We start from the raw sequence: 21,039 nt of genomic DNA, 5'->3' as shown, positions 1-21,039 counted from the left end.
CATTCGTTCACATCTTGAAATCTATCAGCTTATCTGTCAGATTACTTTAATGAGATTAGTTCCGTCCCCGTTGATTATATTATTTACAGTTAGATATATTTGATAAAGTTCCAGGAATCCTCTCTCTCTCTCTCTCTCTCCTCTCTCTCTATATATATATATATATATATATATATATATATCTTATCCCTATCTCTATTTATATTCTCTCTATCTTTCTTCTCTCTCTCCCCCTCTCTCTCTCTCTCTCTCTCTCTCTCTCTCTCTCTCCCCCCCTCTCTCTCTCTCTCTTTCTCTCTCGTCGTTGCTCATGACTTGTATCTCTGTGCTCCTGTAAATAATAGAATTTACCATCAATAAATTATTTCTACTACTACAGCCACCACCACATCATCCTTACTACTACTACCACAGCAACCTCCACATCGTCATCAAAACTATTGCAACCACCGCCACCTTTACATCATCATCCTCCTCTTGTCATCATCGCTACCACTACCACTACTACAACCACAACCATCACATCGTCATCATTACTACCACTATCACAGCTACCACATTGTTATCAAAACTACAGCAACTGCCACCACCATTACATCATCATCATTATACTTTTAGTCGTCATCACTACCACTACTACATTATCACCACCACCATCACTACACAACAACAGACACATCGTCATCGTCAAGGAAACGCAAAATAATAGTAATAATAATGAAAAAATGAATTTAAAATTTTTTAAAAGTAGTTTATTTATATTTTGCGCCCAATCCTCTATACAATAAAGCTCAAGACTCGTAGGCTACTACTGCAAATACAGAACGAACCCGCATTTGCAGTACTACTACTATCTACTATTCGCAGTACTACTGTGAATAGAGGTGGCCATTGTTCTTTAATTTGTCAGATGTTTATTAATTCATATTTGTCAATTTATGGTAACATTGTAAAAGTTGTAGAACTCTTCATGAGGCTCTTTCACACCTTTGTCCACTTGGAAAGAGTGTCGGGCATTTGTCAAAATTATCATGTTTAAAATGTGTTGAAGGCCCCAAAGTGGACATTTTTTATTAAAATGTAATATGTTATGCTTGGCCATCGGGAGCACTGTATTATTTTGTTGACATGTTATATATGATTTGTATACATTTGAATGTATTCCTCTTAGAGGGACCCGTGCTTGTACCTGGATGAAACTTTTAGGTGATCTTAAACTAAGTACTTTGATAGTGTGCTTTTGGAATCTACACCTGCTTCCTATTTGAACCAATTCCCCTTTGTCTTACCTTTTCCGGGGTGCTTTAATTGTAATTCTAGAACAGGGCAGGGAGGTACATACTGTGTCTTCTATCCCCTTATATCTGTTTTCCAATATGCTTTCTGTCATTGTCTTGGATTGAGATTACTTGGTTTTGTACTGGCCCTAGCCGGAGACCTGACTGGGAGGAAAACAGTCAAATGCATAATTATCGTTTTGGGATATTTTTTTCCTTGTAAATCATCTCTCTGTTATGTATTATTATATTTATTTCAAATGTATAATGTAAGCATTTGAGTGTATTCCTCTGTTGGATTTTGTGCTTGTGTCCAGATTACTTATAGGTGATCTTAAACTAAGTACATTGGTAGTATGCACTTGGAATCTACATATGATCCCTATTTGTTCCCAGCTCCCCTTTGTCTAACCTTTTCTTGGGTGCTTTAATTGAATTCTAGAACTTTTTACTATCCCATTTTCTTCCTTTTTACTGGCACTGATATAACCTAAATGTGTTGCAAGCGCCGTAAAACGCTTAAAAACAAAACAAACAAACAAATCTTGAGTCATTATTGAAGCTTTTTTTTTTTTAACTTACAGGACAACTGATAGCTAACGTCATCGGCCATATCTACCCAGCACTCCAAGACATGGAGTCATTTAAATTCTAGTAAGTATTGATTTTCTTTGTTGTTGTTGTTTTAAGGGAGGGGGGGGGGGGTGGTTATATTTTAAAATTCTTGGAGAGGAATTGCCTCAGTTATAATCGCCACTTCTAGGTTGCTGCAATGATTATAATAATTATCATATTATATTCTTTGGTTGCTGTAAGAACAGCGCATAAGCAGCAATAAGCAAAGTCAGTCAATTCCACACAATGCAGTGGTAAGCTATCAAATCTCGTACCTTTTGGTTACAAAGTGAAGACCATACTGCTGAGCCAAGAATCCTCCTCTTCCTCCTCCTACTCCTCTCTTCTCTTCCCTCCCTCTTCCTCTCCTCCTCCTCTTCCTCCCTCCTCTTCTCCCCCTCCTCTTCTTCCTCCTCTTCCCCCTCCTCTTCCCCCTCCTCTTCCTCCTCTTCCTCCTCAGCCTCCTCCTCTCTTCCTCTTCCTCTTCCGCTTCCTCCTTCTCTTCCCCCTCCTCTTCCTCCTCCTCTTCCATCTCCTCTTCCTCCTCCTCTTCCTCTTCCTCCTCCTCTTCCTCTTCCTACTCCTCTTCCTCTTCCTCCTCCTCATCATCATCATCCTCTTCTCCTTTTTCTTCTTCTTACCCTGCCTCCCATTGTTGTGACATTACATCCTAAAAGCAGAAGTGGGCCCAGTTTATGTCAGCTTTATAGAGCCATTTAACCCATACTGAACACATTTTGGATTAATTTACTGTTGTAACAAAATACCCGCCATCTGATATTACTTACCTGGACAGAGGAGCTAGAATAAAAATCTGATTGTACGCAAAGTCAGTATAGTTCTGTTTGCTTGCAAGAGGGGAATTCTCTCATTAAAGCTACTCAGGGTCATGGCAATTGTTTTCTTTGGATGCTGTTTGAATCAATCAAGCCCCCCCCCCCCCCCCCCCCCCCCAAAAAAAAAAAAAAATTAATTAATAAAGCTTATATGGTAGGCTCAACAGAAGACTGCAATAAGATCTTTTTTAAATGACCACTCATTTATTATGGTAGGGCAAATGCACACAAGAAATAAACAATAAAATTAGGATCCTTACCTCACCACAAAGTACATACTAGAGCTAAAATAGCTTATAATAATGGAATACATGAACCAATAGTTCAATAATTAATTAGGTCAAATAAAATGCAAACAAGGCTGTTGGGCTAAAAAAAAAAAGAAAATTCCTCCATCTAATTTTGATACAGTGCAACCCCTGGATAACAACATCGCCCAAGACTGGAAAATGTCGTTATCCAAGGGTGTCGCTATTCAGGGATTTTCAAGATGGCGGTAATAGGGGATGTGGTGAGACCCGTGATAAGATAACAACGCAATGCGCTGACTGGTGCCTGAGAGAATATTCATCCCAACAACATTAGAATGTGTATTTCTCCTGGTTACAAATTAACGCTTTCCCTCTCCAATTTGTATTGTCATTGTTTTGATAGTAAACAGTGCTCGGCCAATAAGATAATGTGTATCGCACAAGAACACAGATGCACACATCTAGTTTGGTTTTAATTAAAATCCTACTGTTGATGAATTTTTAATCCCGAAATTTTTATGTCCACCTAAATTAACAAGTACTTAAAATGAGTTAGATTAACCTCCCCCTCCCCCCTCCAATTAAAAAAAAAAAACCTATAACAAACTAGGTATTTTCCACCATAATATAAAGTTTTGACATGTTATAAAAAACAACTGTTTTTTCAAATGAAAATAATTCAGTGAAAGAGGCTGTAGTTATTTTCCTTCTATTCCATTATATTATAAGATCATAAATATCCATGATTGCCCCCATTGGATACCGCGTGGCTGATATCAGTTATTGGACCCTTGATCGTTCCATCCACTGATAAACTTCTTTTGCTGTGGTTCCCATTCTAGCACTGATTCCACTCAGTGTAGTAAACATGTGTTCAGATTGGTCCGTAACAAAGCGATCTCATTGGCAGGAAAAGCAATGTTTTTTTAATTGAATAAGAGTCCAATATTATGGTGGTCAGGTATCAACTACTGATTATTGTTATAACGATGTCGCTAAACGTTTTTTAAAACTAAAATTTATGTTGCTATTTTGGGGTTTTATTATATTACTAATTACATATAGATAAAAATTCAGGGCCAGATGTCAATGTCCCTATCCAGGGGTAGTCGTTATTCAGGAGTGTAATTATCCAGAGGTTACAATTTATTTTAAAAAAGTTTTATAATTTTTGGATTTGCCAGTAATTCTGCTTTTGTTGGTATAAATTTACCTTGGCCGTACGAAACAATCTGTCTGCGCTTATTCAAAGGCAGAGAATATCCACTTTAAAGCCATTATAAGGAAATGTAAAATGAATCATGTATAGGAATCAGAACCCTTTCTTTCTTAATCTAAAGAAATGCATTATAGCAGCACAGTATTTACTTTCATTAACTATTTGAGAGAACTTGCTGTACTTTAAATGAAAAATACAAACACCTGTTGTTTTCTATGGTCCAAGCTATAGATAAAGGTAAAAACAAAACAGAAAAACAACAAATGACTTTAAAATACATTTTACCAGTAATCATATATTATTATTCATCTCATTTTTTTATCAAGTTGTAAACAATTTTATTTTCTGTTCTTTTCCAGTTGGGATAGATTCTACCATGGGTTGAAACAAGAGCCGTGTAGTACATTGTTTCATTTGTTTACAGCTGTCTTCAGTGTGCTTCCATGTTTTGGATTTATCGTGTTCATTACTGGAGTTTTCTTGTTTATATTATTGTGTGGCTCCCTTGCTTTCTGTAAGTTAAAAGCTAATACGTTTCTCTGTGCCTTTAATTTATTTCTCTAGAAATATTGCACATTTTTTTCTTTTCTTTCTTTCATTCTTTCTTTTATTTTCTTTTGGAAAAGGACTTAAGTGATCAAAATAGCATTAGCAGACTCTGGTAAATACAGGCATAGAAATGTTTTGGATATGGACACGAGTTGGTCATTTGTATATCTACTGCCCTTGTCTTTAAAAGATACATCACCCATTTGGTTGTATAAAAACACTTCCTTTGTGTGATTGAGACTGCCAAATGGCTTGTATTTTACTTAGCCTTGTCTGTAGCAAAGCATGGGCAGTCTACTAGAATATACAGTGGAACTCGGATACAACAGGGATATTGGGACTTGCAAAAAATCCCCATTGTAGTCGAGTCACATTGTATCCATGCATATGGAATTTGAAGGGAAGCAGTACTGAGTGAAATATTTTATTTAGAAACAAGGAACACATTTCAAGTTACCCAAGTAAATAAATCAGATGATGTGACAGTCATTTCCATTCCTATAACTCTCCCCCCCCCCCCCCCCCCCCCCCCCCCAATCACCATACCTCACTCCCTCTTTCACTTTTTTCTGGACACAAAGCCGGTTGGAACAATGCAACGGTTAATTCTACCTTCCTCCTTTCTTCTGCTGTCCACCCATTCCAACTGCGCTACTGACATCCACTAAGTGTACTTAAAACTCAAACAGCGCACAGCCCTTGCCCCAGGCTTCACCACAGAGAGCTCTTTGCCATCTCACTTCTCATTTAGCATTGGTACCTCATCAGTCACGAGACGCACATCCCTCACTCTACGTATAACATACCAGGCCTAAGTGTATTAACATGTTGATCAGTGAGTCACACACCTCTCATTAGCGTTTTATTGCGTTGTCGTGGATACACAAAGTACACAGTAAACGTCAATGGTACACACAATAATTACAATAAGCCCACCTCAGCTCCATTCCCTATAAGTTATGTGTGTCATGTGTGCCTTCCTCTTTTCTTTTCACATAGATTTTCTCAACTGGCTACTGAACTTGCAACTCAAATCCCCATTCTAGCCGTGTTCCAAGAAATATGTCCCCGTTATAGCCATGACAGATTTATATGAATTACTTAGGCCATAGAACGGGGATTTAAACATTTCTTGTTGTAGCCGAGCTCCCGTTGCAACCAAGGCCGTTGTATGCGGGCTGTACGGTATGCTCATCACAATGCATCATTTCTTCTTCAACTGATCAAATGGAATTGAATTCCATATTTCATATCATACCATTTGCCTGTTAGACTTTTACAATATCTCTGTCACTGCTATAGCCAGGTCCTCATTCACACATGATCCGGGAAGGGTGGTTTGTGTAGTCTCTTAGCCAGGGACTTAATGCTGGTGCCAGAGATTTGTAACAACTTGCAAAGCCCAACATTGCTTGATTTTGTTAGAAGATGAGAAACATGCCGCTGAGTGACCAAAGCCACATTGATCAACGTTCATTGGGTCAACCTATTTAGATCACCTTTGACAAATGAAAGACTTTTCTTAAGTCCAAAAAAGTTTATTAATATTTTTTAATGTCCTTTTTCATATTTCTCTGAAAAAATACTTGTTTAGTTTTTTTCATGATTACTATCACCATTACGATTACTTCTTCTACTACTATTACACTTATTGCTTCTACTTTAGCCAAAGCAGGTATTAAGAATGTTTTGCTTTATCAGAACAATCGCTGATTTGGAATGATCTGACTGTGACATATTTTAAAAACTAACTACTGAGTAATCAGAACATTTGTTGGTTAGTTGGAAAGATTTCTGACCTTTACCATCTGTTGTGGGTTGTTGTTTTTTTCCAACTAACCACTAATATAAATATCCAAACTGATATGAACAAAAGTGTAGCCATCTTGTGTCATCAAATAAAAAAGTAGGTCCGTTAATTAACAATTGCATTAAGTCTATCACCACCCTTTCCTTGATGATGATATGTTAAATTTTACTCTTTTGACCGTCTTGGGGAACAACAGGTCATGACCCAATGATTTAGTTACTTTTAACACGGATAATTTTATTGTAATAAATTATAGAACAAGATTCTTGGGCCGTCAAGTCATTTGACCTTTTTTCTAGAAAAAGCTGTATAAACAGTTCTGTACAAATTTATGTTCATAAGATAGGGTAACTCTGCCTCTGTCATATGCTGTCATGATGATAACGCATGTGATATTTAATGTTGCTAAGAATTGAAGACAAAATTTTAGACAAATAAATTAAAAGATGCTCTCTTGTATTGCATATAAAACTACTGAATAGACATGTCATTTTGATAGGTTGCTCCAATTATGGAGATCACTTGCTGAATCGGTCAATTGGAACTTTGCTTAATTGAACCAATTTCTGTATATCATTGATGTTCAAATAAAACGACTCGCACTGTAATGATAGATGCTCTATCACCTGATAATTGAAAATAATCAGCCTTTTTCACATCTCACTTTGTCCACATGAATTTTCCCTTACCTTAATACAATTTTTATTTTTTCTACAAAAGAAAAATTGCTTCTAAACTATCTTCTACTCCACTGTAAATGAAAGTATGGGTACCCAGGATCCAGATGAAAACCTTTCATGTTTTAATAGAAAGGATACATTTTTTTAGGGTTCTTTGTCCTATTTTATTAGTTTCCTTTTGAGACAGTCTTATTATATTCTAAAAGCAAAAGTGAGTTGGAAAATTTTTTTGACCTGATGAGAATTTGGTGTTGACCTTGTATTGAGTGAAAAATCTCTATCGATAAAGTGTAAAGGCATGCTATTCATGTAATAATCTTTGTTCATTTTCTTTTTAAAGATTGATCCAATGCTCATAAGAATTAAAATAACATTATATTTTTATTCTATTTCAGTTTCCATGCTCATTTTTGGTCTACTGGCGTTTGGCACTCTAGCATTTTTCATCCTCATATGCTGTGTCTGGTTGTCTTCAATTTTTACTGTTGTCTTCCACATATGGCATGAATGGCCGTACATCTATGGTGGGGTGTGTACCATTCGGGTGAAGGCATTAGAAATGATTTCAGATCTCGGATTCTTTGCCAAGAGCCCACAAGCAGACAATGACTGTGTCAATGGTATTCATCAACGTGATAATAAGAGGATGCAGAATGATGGTGATGATGATCAGGTGAAGCTGGCTGGAGATAACAATAGATGAAATTTACAAGGACTACATTTGAGGTGGTTGGCATCAAAAAGTACTAATTCACAAGAGTGATTTCAAGAAATGACAATTTTAATGTCAAGTATTCACAGTAATATGGGATATTAATATATTTATGTGCCTTGTTCCAATGTTAAACTGCGGGTGGTTGGATGGGAGCATCACCCTTGAATCATATACCTATGATGTTCGCATGGGTGTACGATCCGATAGTGATGTCGTTTCTTCTTCTCTTTACTAGCCTATCCTGCTTCTTTGGTTTGTGATTGTATTTTTGACAGGGGATATTTTTTTTCCTGTAAATCCTCTGCCTGTTTGTTCTTGGTTATTTATAATTTAGCTTATGATATCTTTAGGTTATGATTTTGATTGACATTTGTACTATTTTTGTTAGATTGCTTGTTTTTTTGTTTCAGCGGTCTCTCATATAACCTCAATTGTGTTGGAAGAGACCTAAAGCAACAAACAAACAAAACAAAAAACAATGTTAAACTCAAGATTAAATTTGGATTTAAACAAAAAAAAATGGCAAACTTTATTTTGAATAGCGATGTAGAATAAAAGGGAGTAAATCTCCTCTTTTGGATGCGAGATCTCTAATGAGTATGTACAAAACTGTAATGGTAATATTATGCTCAGAGCATCTTTTAGCGCGATGAATATTATTCGTGTTGTTGTTTTTATTATTATTATTATTATTATTATTATTATTATTATTATTATTATTATTATTATTATTATTATTATTATTATTATTATTATTATTATTATTATTATCTGGGTGGGATTCCTGACCTCCCATAGTGGGCAGGGAGACACTTACTGTGTCTGTGTGGTATTGTCTATAGCTGTTTTCCAATTTGCCTACTGTCTTTGTCTTGGAATGATATTACTTGGTTTTGTCTTGGCCATGGCCGGAGTCCTTGGTTGGGAGGGAAACATTCAAATGTATAGTTATCGTTTTGGGAGATGATATTTTTTTCCTTTTAAATCATCTCTCTATTATGTATTATATTTTTGTTTTGAATTAATAATGTAAGCATTTGGGTATATTCCTCTTAGTGGGATCCTGAGCTCATATCTGGATGAGGCTTTTAGATGATCTCAAACTAAGTATACATTGATGATAATATGCTCTTGGAATCTGCACCAAAACCCTATTTGTACCATTACTTTTTCTCTGGCGTTTTAATTGTAATTCTAGAACTTTTATGCTATTCCATTTTCTTCCTTTTTACTGGCGCTGATATGACCTAAATGTATCACAAGCGCCGTATAACCCTTAAAAACAAAACCAATATTATTATTATCATCATTATTATTATTATTATTATTATTATTATTATTATTATTATTATTATTATTATTATTATTATTATTATTATTATTATTATTGTTATTATTATCAATGTATAATATTTATATATTTACATTATAATTAATATAATTCCATTTGATTATTTCTTTTTTGATCCCATAGCGGGCAGGGAGGTACATACTGTGTCTTCTATCCCCTTATATCTGTTTTCCAACATGCTTTCTGTCTTTGTCTTGGAATGAGATTACTTGGTTTTGTCCTGGCTCTGGCCGGAGTCCTAGCTGGGAGGGAAACAGTCAAATGCATAGTTATTGTTTTGGGAGATGATATTTTTTTCCTTGTAAATCATCTCTCTGTTATGTATTATTATTTTTATTTTGAATGTATAATGTAAGCATTTGAGTGTGTTCCTCTTTGTTGGATTTTGTGCCTGTGTCTGGATGAGACTTGTAGGTGATTTTAAACTAAGTACATTGGTGGTATGCTCTTGGAATCTACATCTGATCGCTATTTGTTCTCAGTTCCCCTTTGTCTTACTTTTTCTTGGGTGCTTTAATTGTAATTCTAGAACTTTTTACTATCCATTTTCTTCCTTTTTACTGGCGCTGATATAACCTAAATGTGTTGCAAGCGCCGTAAAACCCTTAAAAACAACAAAAACAAACGATATTTTCTGCTTGTGTCAGAATAGGATTTTTTTTTTTTACTTCTATCAAACTAGACAGGATGGATTTTTCTTCTGTTCCCTGAAGTTTTAAAAACTTATCTCCTTTGTCTTACATTATTTTTTGAAAGGTTTAATGATAGAGATGATTCTACAATCTTTTGACAAGCTCATCATCCTGTTTTGTCCTGTATCTAATTTGCCATTTTTATCAAAGATATTCGAGAAGGTTGTCACAAAACTGGTTATAATTTGTTCTAACTCAATCTGTTGGCCAATAGACAATACCACAATACAGAGACTGCATTATAAAAAATCCAAAATGATCTGTTATAGGCTGCTGGTGAAAATAAAATATAAATTCTTGTGAGATCTTAGCGCAGCTTTTGACACCATTGACCATTCAAATTTGATTGAGCATCTGAATATGTCCTTTGGTATCAAGTTTGGAAGTGTGTTTAACTGGTTTATATCATATCTCACGGATCATTTATGGTCAGTAGTAGTTACTGGTATACAATCTTCTTCCTTCTCATTAAAATTTGGCGTAGCTCAGGGTTCCATATTAAGCCCTTTTCTCTAAACTCTGTACACACAAAACACATTTGTTTGAATCTAAGATCTCTGATGATTATGGAATCTGTATCTCATAGTGATGCATGTAATTTCTATTGTCATATTACTTATGTGTGCGTATGTGTGTGTGTATCTGTGTGTATGTGTGTGTGCTTGTGTGTGTGCGCGCGCGCTTCTATGTATTGTGTGTGTGTGAGAAAATCAACAGAATGGAATTGTTAATAGGCTTATTTATTACTTTAATATGCGCCAAGAGCTGTCTATTCACTGGACATGGGCGCTGCATAAATGATTTATTATCATCATCATCATCACCAACATCTTCCATTTTGCTGTCTCTATTGTCCAAAGAGTGGTGCTACTGTTGTAAATGCCATAAACCAAATAGCGGAACCAAAGCTGAGAAGTGGCTTTTTTTACCGATGTACCTTGATAAAGCGAACAGTGCTGGACCAGAGAGTATGTTTGACTTTAAGCAAGGTTGATTTTAACCATTATCAGCGGAACAGAAAATTTGGGACCCACAAGAGGTGTTGACATTAAGCAGAGATTGACCTTAACTTAACTTGAGCTTTTATTTAGCGCAATATCCACTAAACATGCTCAAAGCGATTTACAAGGGGTCCCTAGCCAACAGCAACACTTAACATGTAGAATGAGACATGACGCCTGTTAGGCGATATTGCAATTTATTTTTCAGACAGACACAACGCTGTTAATGGCCAGGTACTCATTTTACACCCTGAGTACGTTGAGAGAATGTGAGTAAAGAGTCTTTTCCAAGGACTCAACTATGCGCCGAGCGAGGCTCGAACCCTGGACCTTCCGATCCGAAAGCGAATGTCATACCACAAGACCACATAGTTGCACAACCTTATGCAGATTCCACTGTATTATATTATTATTATCATCATCATCACATCATCAACATCATCAACCTCATCATCATCATCATCATCATCATGTGAAACAAAATTCTCAATAAACATGATACTGAAATTAGACATTTTCATCTTAAAATATGTTTATATTCATAGAGGGAGAATTAAAATAACATTTTCCATGCGTCCTAATTGATCGAATTCGGCTGACCCTTTCACCCACCCCCATGATGTTTTCCAATTTGCTTTGTCTTGTCTTGAAATGGGATCGCTTGGTTTTGTCCTGGCCCTTGCTGGAGTCCTTAGCTGACAGGAAATAGTCAAATGTCTAGTATGAGTTTTGGGAGAGGATTTTTTTCCAATTGCAAATCAGCTCTGGGTGGGGTTCCTGACCCCCCAAAGTGGGCAGGGAGGTACATACTGTCTTCTATCCCCCTATGTATGTTTTCCAACATGCTTTCTGTCTTTGTCTTGGAATGAGATTACTTGGTTTTGTTCTGGCCCTTGTTGGATTCTTGGCTCGGAGCGAAACAGTCAAATGTATTGTGTTAGTTTTGGGAGGTGGTATTTTTTATCCTTGTAAATCATCTCTATTCTGGGTTGATAGTTATATTTCTTGGTTTGAATGTACTCAAAACAAGAAATACAACCATTTCCTACTAATTGTATATCTACTGTCTTTCCCACATGCTCCCTCTCTTGTCTCTTAACATGTCCAAACCATGTCCAAATTATCTTCTTTCATTTTTAGCGATACATTAATCGCTTCAGTCAACTTTCAAATCCGTTCATCTCTCACTTTATCTTTTCTTGTCCAGCCAAGTAACCATGACCTCCTGGGTGGGGATCCTGACCTCCCATAGCGGGCAGGGGGGTACATACTGTGTCTTCTATCCCCTTATATCTTATCCAACAAGCTTTCTATCTTTGTCTTGGAATGAGATTACTTGGTTTTTTCCTGGCCCTCATTGGAGTCCTAGCTCGGAGGGAAACAGTCAAATGCATAGTTATTGTTTTGGGAGATGATATTCTTTTCCTTGTAAATCATCTCTCTGTTATGCATTATTATATTTGTTATTTTTAATGTATAATGTAAGCATTTTGAGTGTATTCCTTTTTGTTGGATTTTGTGCTTGTGTCTGGGTGAGACTTATAGGTGATCTCAAACTAAGTAGCGGGTGGTTGGATGGGAGCATCACCCTTGAATCATATACCTATGATGTTCGCATGGGTGTACGATCCGATAGTGATGTCGTTTCTTCTTCTCTTTACTAGCCTATCCTGCTTCTTTGGTTTGTGATTGTATTTTTGACAGGGGATATTTTTTTCCTGTAAATCCTCTGCCTGTTTGTTCTTGGTTATTTATAATTTAGCTTATGATATCTTTAGGTTATGATTTTGATTGACATTTGTACTATTTTTGTTAGATTGCTTGTTTTTTTGTTTCAGCGGTCTCTCATATAACCTCAATTGTGTTGGAAGAGACCTAAAGCAACAAACAAACAAAAAAACTCAAACTAAGTACTTTGATAGTGTGCTCTTGGAATCTACATCTGATCCCTATTTGTTCCCATTCCCCTTTGTCTTACTTTCTCTTGGGTGCTTTAATTGTAATTCTAGAAATTTTTACTATTCCGTTTTCTTCCTTTTTACTGTCGTTGATATAACCTAAATGTGTTGCAAGCGCCGTAAAACCTTAAAAACATAAAAAAACATATAACCATGATATCTTTATTTCTGCCGTCTTTAATCCATACAACATTGATGGTCTTACAACAGATGTTTGTATTTTTCCCTTCAGCTTACTACTTTCATACATATCCTGGATAACTTTGATATATTTCTCTGTCAACCCCTTTGCCCTTAGTCTGTACCATATTTTTTCTCTTTAGACCCTATCATAGACTTTTTTCCAGTCAATGATTACACAATGTAATTGCGGGTGGTTGGATGGGAGCATCACCCTTGAATCATATACCTATGATGTTCGCATGGGTGTACGATCCGATAGTGATGTCGTTTCTTCTTCTCTTTACTAGCCTATCCTGCTTCTTTGGTTTGTGATTGTATTTTTGACAGGGGATATTTTTTTTTCTGTAAATCTTCTGCCTGTTTGTTCTTGGTTATTTATAATTTAGCTTATGATATCTTTAGGTTATGATTTTGATTTACATTTGTACTATTTTTGTTAGATTGCTTGTTTTTTTTGTTTCAGCGGTCTCTCATATAACCTCAATTGTGTTGGAAGAGACCTAAAGCAACAAACAAACAAACAAAACACAATGTAATTCTCTTTGTTTCTCCCTTTACTTTGCTGCTGTCGATTTTAAAGACAATATAGTAATATAGCATTTGTTGTACTTTTACCGGCAATGAAGCCAAACTGCTCTTCACTCATGTCTCAATCTTTTCTAATCCTCTTATGGATTACTCTTTCCCATATCTTCATTGTGTAGCTTATCAACTTGGTGCCCCTATAGTTGCGGCATTCTTGAGAATCTCCTGTATTTTTGCATGTGGGGCTCTGATATGACCTAAGTTGCAAGCGCTGTAAAACCCTTAACAAACATCACCACTACCAGTGGTTGCTATGTCATTATATATATATTATACCTGGCAATACCTCCTCAACTAGGAGGTACTTGCTGTGCCTTCTATACCCCTTAACCTGTTTTCCAATTGCTTTCTTGTTTTGGAGTGGGATTACTTAGTTTTGTCCGGACCCTGGCCGGAGTCCTCAGCAGGGAGGGACACAGTCGAATGTAGTTATAGTTTTGGGAGATATTTTTTTCATTGTAAATCTTCTCTCTCTCTCTTATGTACCGTTACGTACTATTTTTTAAAGAAATATTTAATTTGTAAACATTTGAGTGTGTTCCTCTTGCTGGAATCTTGTGCTGGTGAGAATTGTGGGTGATCTCAAAGTAGGCTGATAGTGTGCTCTTGGAATCTACATCTGTTCCCTATTTTAACCATTCCCCTTTGTCTTACCCTCAAGTCCTTTTAATTGCACATCTAGAATGTTTTTACTATCCAATTTTCTTCCTTTTTACTGGCGCTGATATGACCTAAATGTGTTGCAAGGGCCATAAAAACCTTAAAAACAAACATTTGGGGCAGCAGCTTCAATCTTCACAAATGTGACCTGATGTGGCAGATTATCCAAGAGGTAATGTTAAACAGTCTTGTAATATAAGATGACAGTTGACAATGGTGGTTTTCTTTTGTTTGAGAAGTTCTTTTCTTTAAAAAATATCCCAGTTAGTCTCACAATCAATTGAGATGTCATTTTGATCGTTGGTATTATAATGGAGATTGAAATTCACCTCTAAAGCTTCTTTGAAGGTGCAAGCACTTCACCCGGCAAATATGGAAAGAATATCCGTCATCACTTTTGGCATGGATCCATGGAGTATTTTGAGGAATCAGATTGATTATGTTTGTTTTTGTTTTTAAGGGTTTTACGGCGCTTGTTTTGTTTTTTGTTTTTAAGGGTTTTACGGCGCTTGCAACACATTAAGGTCATATCAGCGCTAGTAAAAAGGAAGAAAATGGGATAGTAAAAAGTTCTAGAATTACAATTAAAGAACCCAAGAAAAAGTAAGACAAAGGGGAACTAGGAACAAAGAGGGAACAGATGTAGATTCCAAGAGCACACTATCATGTACTTAGTTTGAGATCACCTATAAGTCTCATCTGGACACAAGCACAAAATCCAACAAAGAGGAACACACTCAAATGCTTACACTATACATTAAAAATGACAAATATAATAATACATAACAGAGAGATGATTTACAAGGAAAAAAATATCATCTCCCAAAACAATAACTATGCATTTGACTGTTTCCCTCCCAGCCAGGACTCCAACCAGGGCCAGGACAAAACCAAGTAACCTCATTCCAAGACAAGGACAGAAAGCATGTTGGAAAAATGATATAAGGGGATAGAAGACACAGTGTGTACCTCCCTGCCCACTATGGGAGGTCAGGATTGCAACACATTTAGGTTATATCAGCGCCAGTAAAAAGGAAGAAAATGGGATAGTAAAAAGTTCTAGAATTACAATTGAAGCACCCAAGCGAAAGTAAGACAAAGGGGAACTGGGAACAAATAGGGATCAGATGTAGATTCCAAGAGCACACCACCAATGTACTTAGTTTGAGATCACCTATAAGTCTCATCCGGGCACAAGAACAAAATCCAACAAAGAGGAACCTACTCAAATGTTTACATTATACATTAAAAATAACATATAATAATACATAACAGAGAGATGATTTACAAGGGAAAAAATATCATCTCCCTGTTCCCTCCCAGCCAGGGCCAGGACAAAACTAAGTAATCTCATTCCAAGACAAAGATAGAAAGCATGTTGGAAAACAGATATAAGGGGATAGAAGATACAGTATAAGAGAATAAAAAGGTGGTCAAATAATATTAACAATCATTTTTTAAAATCATACCAGTGAACCTGGCAGTCCAAGAGCAAAGCATTAAATGTCAGACCCCCCAACCCCCACCCACACACACACACACACACACAAACACAGACCAAATCAAACGCATGCGTGGACCAGCACACACTGTCAAAATAAAATTAAATATATAATAATACCTCAGTCATTGGTCCTCTGTATTGGTAGCAACATATAATTATAATTCGTTCATTGACCCCCCGTATAATGAGATGCTGGGGAAAAAAAAAAAAAGAAAACAGGGCGAGTTCAAGTAGAGCCAAGATCAATATGTAGGTAATGCAATCTCATTCCAAGACGAAGACAGAAATCAACATGGAGACGCAGCAACAATGACCCCTCTGCCCACCATTGATGTTCAAAAATGTACCCCATCCAATTCAGGGGGATAAAAGAGACGGCATTATGTTTTTGTTTTTAAGAGTTTTACGGCGCTTGCAACACATTAAGGTCATATCAGCGCCAGTAAAAAGAAAGAAAATGGGATAGTAAAAAGTTATAGAATTACAATAAAGCATCCGAGAAAAGGGAAGACAAAGGGGAATTGGTTAAAAAAAGAAACAGGTGTAGATTCCAAAAGCACACTATCAAAGTACTTAGTTTGAGATCACTAAAAGTCTCATCCAGACACAAGCACAGGTCCCAACTAAGAGGAACACACTCAAATGTTTACCAATCATATAATATAATGTGTAAACTAAACATAATACAATGCATAACAACAGAGAGATGATTTACAAGGAAAAAAATATCATCTCCCAAAACTATATTCATTCGACTGTTTCCCTCTCAGCCAAGGACTCTGACCAAGGTCAGGACAAAATCAAACAATCTCATTCCAAAACAAAGACAGAAAGCAATTGGAAAACAGATAAGAGGGGATAAAAGACACAGCAAGTACCTCCCTGCCCGCTATGGGAGGTAGGAACCCCACCCAGGAGACGCATTAGCAAGGCGAAGAAGGCATCGGTCCAGGGAGCTCCAGAGATCTTAGGGAACATTCCACGCAAATTTCTCACTCAAAATAATCTACTGATCTGGCTGGATGAAATTGAAACTTAATATCAAGTTAAAAAAGGCCACGCAGTTATACTGAGATACTTTTATTAATTGTTCTGATGAAAGGATCACGTAACATAAATGACAGAAACCAGAATATGGTACACATTGTTATGATCAGAATGATTTAATAATCAATCCGAAATATAGATTATAATAATAATACATGTAATAATAATAATAATACCAATACTGATTTACAACTACAACAGAAAATAACGAATGTTCATGTAAAAAGATAGCTATATCAAATAATAATTAGAAACATACAATTTCCATGCAACAATCTCCACCCACACACAGAGAGAGAGATTTTTTTTTTTACATATCTGGTTAACTGGGTTGTTATATCAAGCAGAAAGTAATTTGCAATAGTCCTAAAGGACAGCATGTAACTGTTAACAGTAACAATATGGAAATCTGCATAAACTCCAGCTCATTGATCTTTATTGCTCAGACCACTTTTTTTTTAATGAACAATTTTGGTGATAAATTTAATAATACAAGCAGATTTTTTCGCGGTGTCTAGATTATTTCAGTCCGAAATAAAAATTTCCAAATTAATTAGATATTGTAAAGTTCAGATAATGCAGTTATTAACTTTTATTATACAATTTTTTATTTTAAAAACATACCAGAACATGAAAAATCGAAATAGTGGTTGGCATAGACTATCACTATCAGTAAACCTATCCCAGAGGGTTGTGAAGTGGTCGGAATGGCTCCACAGTCATCATAATACAGACCTAACCTTGAGGAAGGTCAAGCCTGGTCATAAGCTAGAATAAATGCAACAAAATAAGAAAAAAAATATGTCATAATTGCAACAACCTGTGTCTGAATTGCAATGACCTGGTGTCTAACTTGGAACAACTGGGTATCTGAAATTGAAACAAGTGATGATTTGGTGGCCAAGGTTTTCATGGTCTGTTTTTATAAATAATTCGTAGATGATTCTTGATGGTACTTATTTCAAAATAAAATGAGAAAAATTGTTTTCAATTTTTCCAATTTGATTGCAAGTTGCTTTGAATTTGAGAAATAGCGGTGGGAGACACTCGCACCAGATTTTCCTAACAAAACTACAGTTTTGAGAAACTATTTACTTTAATGGATGACACAGACAAGGTCTGAAATTGACTTAAATTTATCATGCATTAATTTCTGGCAGTTAAATCTGAACCCAGCTCTATGCCATAATTTTTCTTACAGTTAGGCCTTAAAATAGACGGCAAGTGCGGTAGGGTGTCAGAATTGGCAGACCCCACCCTATCTATGTTTGTTGTCGCCTATGTCTTGGTCATAAGAACATCCAAGACATCAAAGAAAATGAAAACTCATCTTACTGTATTGTAAGAAATTTTATATTTACAAGACTCTCACTCTCAGACAGCATTTACGGTGCGAATTTCATATTTACAAGCCTCCCAGACAACATTTACGGTACAAAAATTCATATTATATTGTTTGTTTTTAAGGGTTTTATGGCGCTTGCAACACCTTTAGGTCATATCAGCACCAGTAAAAAGGAAGAAAATTGTATAGTAAAAGCATTCTAGATGTACAAATAAAGTTAAAGGGACTTGAGGAAAAAGTAAGACAAGGGGAAGGTTCAAATAGGGAACAGATGTAGATTCCAATAGCACACTATCAGTGTACTTTGATATCATCTAAAAGTCTCACCCAGACACCAGAACAAGTCCCCACTAAGAGGATGTTTACAAATCATATGTTAAGAATAAAACAAAATAACAGTACATAACAGAGAGGTGATTTACAAGGAAAAAAATATATTCTTCCAAAATTATCAATACATTTGACTGTTTCCCTCTCAACCAGGGTATCGCGCCAGGGCAGGAAAAAAACAAGTAATCTCATTCCAAGACAAAGACAGAAAGCAAGTTGGAAAACAGATATAGGTGTATAGAAGACACAGTAAGTACCTTCCTGCCCACTGTGGGAGGACAGGAACCCCACCCAGGAAGATCATATTTACAAGTCTCAGACAACATTTACGGTACAGAAGTTCATATTTACAAGCCTCTCAGACAACATTTACCATACAGAATTTCATATTTACAAGTCGCTCTGACATTTACAATTCAGAATTCTCATATGTACAAACCTCTCCGACAACACTTATGGTAGAGAGTTTCAGTTTCACATTTATAAGTCTCTCCGACAATTACCATACAGAATTTCATATTTACAAGCCTCTCTGACAACATTTATGGTACGGTATTTCACATTTACAAGCCTCTCTGACAACATCTAAGGTATAGAAGTTCATATTTGCAAGCCTCTCAGACAATAACATTTACGATACAGAATTTCATATTTGCAAGCCTCTCAGACAATAACATTTACAGTAAGGAATTTCATATTTGCAAGCCTATCAGACGAGATTTATGGTAAGGAATCTCATATATATTTACAAGCCTCTCAGACAACATGCTATGCCTATCACAATAATCACATTTGAATATATTTACACATTTTCATCTTCATAGTCTCATGTTTAAGGTTTACATATGAAGAGTACAGGGAAAAAACCACAAATGTCCAGTTTTTTAAATTTTCGTGACTGCCTCCTTGAGTGATGTTAGGCATCTAAATTTCCCTTCTACAGAAATAACATCGAACAAAAAAATATGATTTAGAGTTATGGTTGTAGTTTCTATTTATAATGGGAAAATTTATAGTTAATGCCCTACTGATATCACTCAAAGAGGGCAGTCACAAAAATTTCAAAAATGACATCTGTGGTTTTTCCCCTGTACTCTTCATATCATATTCAATACCTTAACATCGAGATGGTTGTACAAGTTTAAGGGTGAACCCACACCGGAGACTTGACACCGACGTCCTAACACAGATGTTTTTTCTACCCATATCGCCACTGGAATCAGACGGACTGACACTGTTCTCTTATTTTTTTTTTACAAAATGGCATCTAATAATAATAATAATAATAATAATAATAATAATAATAATAATAATAATAATAATAATAATAGGTCTTTATTGTCCATAAATATGGCAATTTGTCATTTAGTTACACTTGTTATAACTATAACGTTATATCATAACGATAACATTGAACAGATATTTCACTCCTACTTATTCTCTCTCTCTCTTCCTCTCTCTCTTTCACAAGTGCGATATACACAAAATAAACAGATGCATTTTTTGTTTGTTTGTTGCTTTAGGTCTCTTCCAACACAATTGAGGTTATATGAGAGACCGCTGAAACAAAAAAACAAGCAATCTAACAAAAATAGTACAAATTTCATTTCGTTTTCAATTTGTTACAATTGCTCAATTAGCCACCAAATATTATCATCATTGTTTGTTTTGTTTTTAAGGGTTTTACGGCACATGCAACACATTTAGGTTATATCAGCGCCAGTAAAAAGGAAGAAAATGGGATAGTAAAAAGTTCTAGAATTACAATTAAAGCACCCAAGAAAAAGTAAGAAATAGGGGAACTGGGAACAAATAGGGATCAGATGTAGATTCCAAGAGCAAACCATCAATGCACTTAGTTTGAGATCACCTATAAGTCTCATCCAGACACAAGCACAAAATCCAACAAAGAGGAATACACTCAAATGCTTACATTATACATTAAAAATAACAAATATAATAACACATAACAGAGAGATGATTTACAAGGAAAAAAATATCTCCCAAAACAATAACTATGCATTTGACTGTTTCCCTCCCAGCTAGGACTCCGGCCTGGGTCGGGACAAAACCGAGCAATCTCACACTAAAACAAAGACAGAAAGCAAGTTGGAAAACAGATATAAGGGGATAGAAGACACGGTAAGTACCTCCCTGCCAACTGTGGAGGTAGGGAACCCCACCCAGATTATCATCATTATCAATTGGTCAATTAATCTAACATTAAATAAATCAATCAATCAATCAACAAATCAGTCCTTGGTTTGACTATCCCATATGAACTATATTCAACATTTTTATTGCTCATGGAACGAACGTTGATTTGTAATTGTTAGTTCTACGTTTAATCTGACAAAACCTTCTCTCAGATGGTAAAAGATTAAATTCATGGTATAAAATGTTTTTTATTGGTAATTGCGAATGCTTTTCC

General features: G+C 35.8%; 1 protein-coding gene across 1 annotated transcript in view; it reads left to right on the top strand.

The window, feature by feature from the left end:
- LOC144972475 (uncharacterized) overlaps window positions 1-11,508 on the top strand; it is a 13,108-nt gene extending 1,600 nt beyond the window's left edge. The window contains exons 2-4 of the mRNA XM_078913677.1: window positions 1,862-1,931; window positions 4,558-4,712; window positions 7,633-11,508. Coding sequence (XP_078769803.1) covers window positions 1,862-1,931; window positions 4,558-4,712; window positions 7,633-7,940 — 533 coding nt within the window. The 3' untranslated portion in view covers window positions 7,941-11,508. The remainder of the gene's footprint in view (window positions 1-1,861; window positions 1,932-4,557; window positions 4,713-7,632) is intronic.
- Window positions 11,509-21,039: the final 9,531 nt, after the last annotated feature.

Source organism: Berghia stephanieae, chromosome 5 (genome assembly GCF_034508935.2).
Source record: "Berghia stephanieae isolate SIO BIC M18660-M18661 chromosome 5, UCSD_Bste_1.3, whole genome shotgun sequence".
In the NCBI taxonomy this organism is placed as follows: Eukaryota; Metazoa; Mollusca; class Gastropoda; order Nudibranchia; family Aeolidiidae; genus Berghia; species Berghia stephanieae.
The sequence above is the reverse complement of the archived record's forward strand: the minus strand, read 5'-3'. Positions and strand labels throughout refer to the sequence as shown.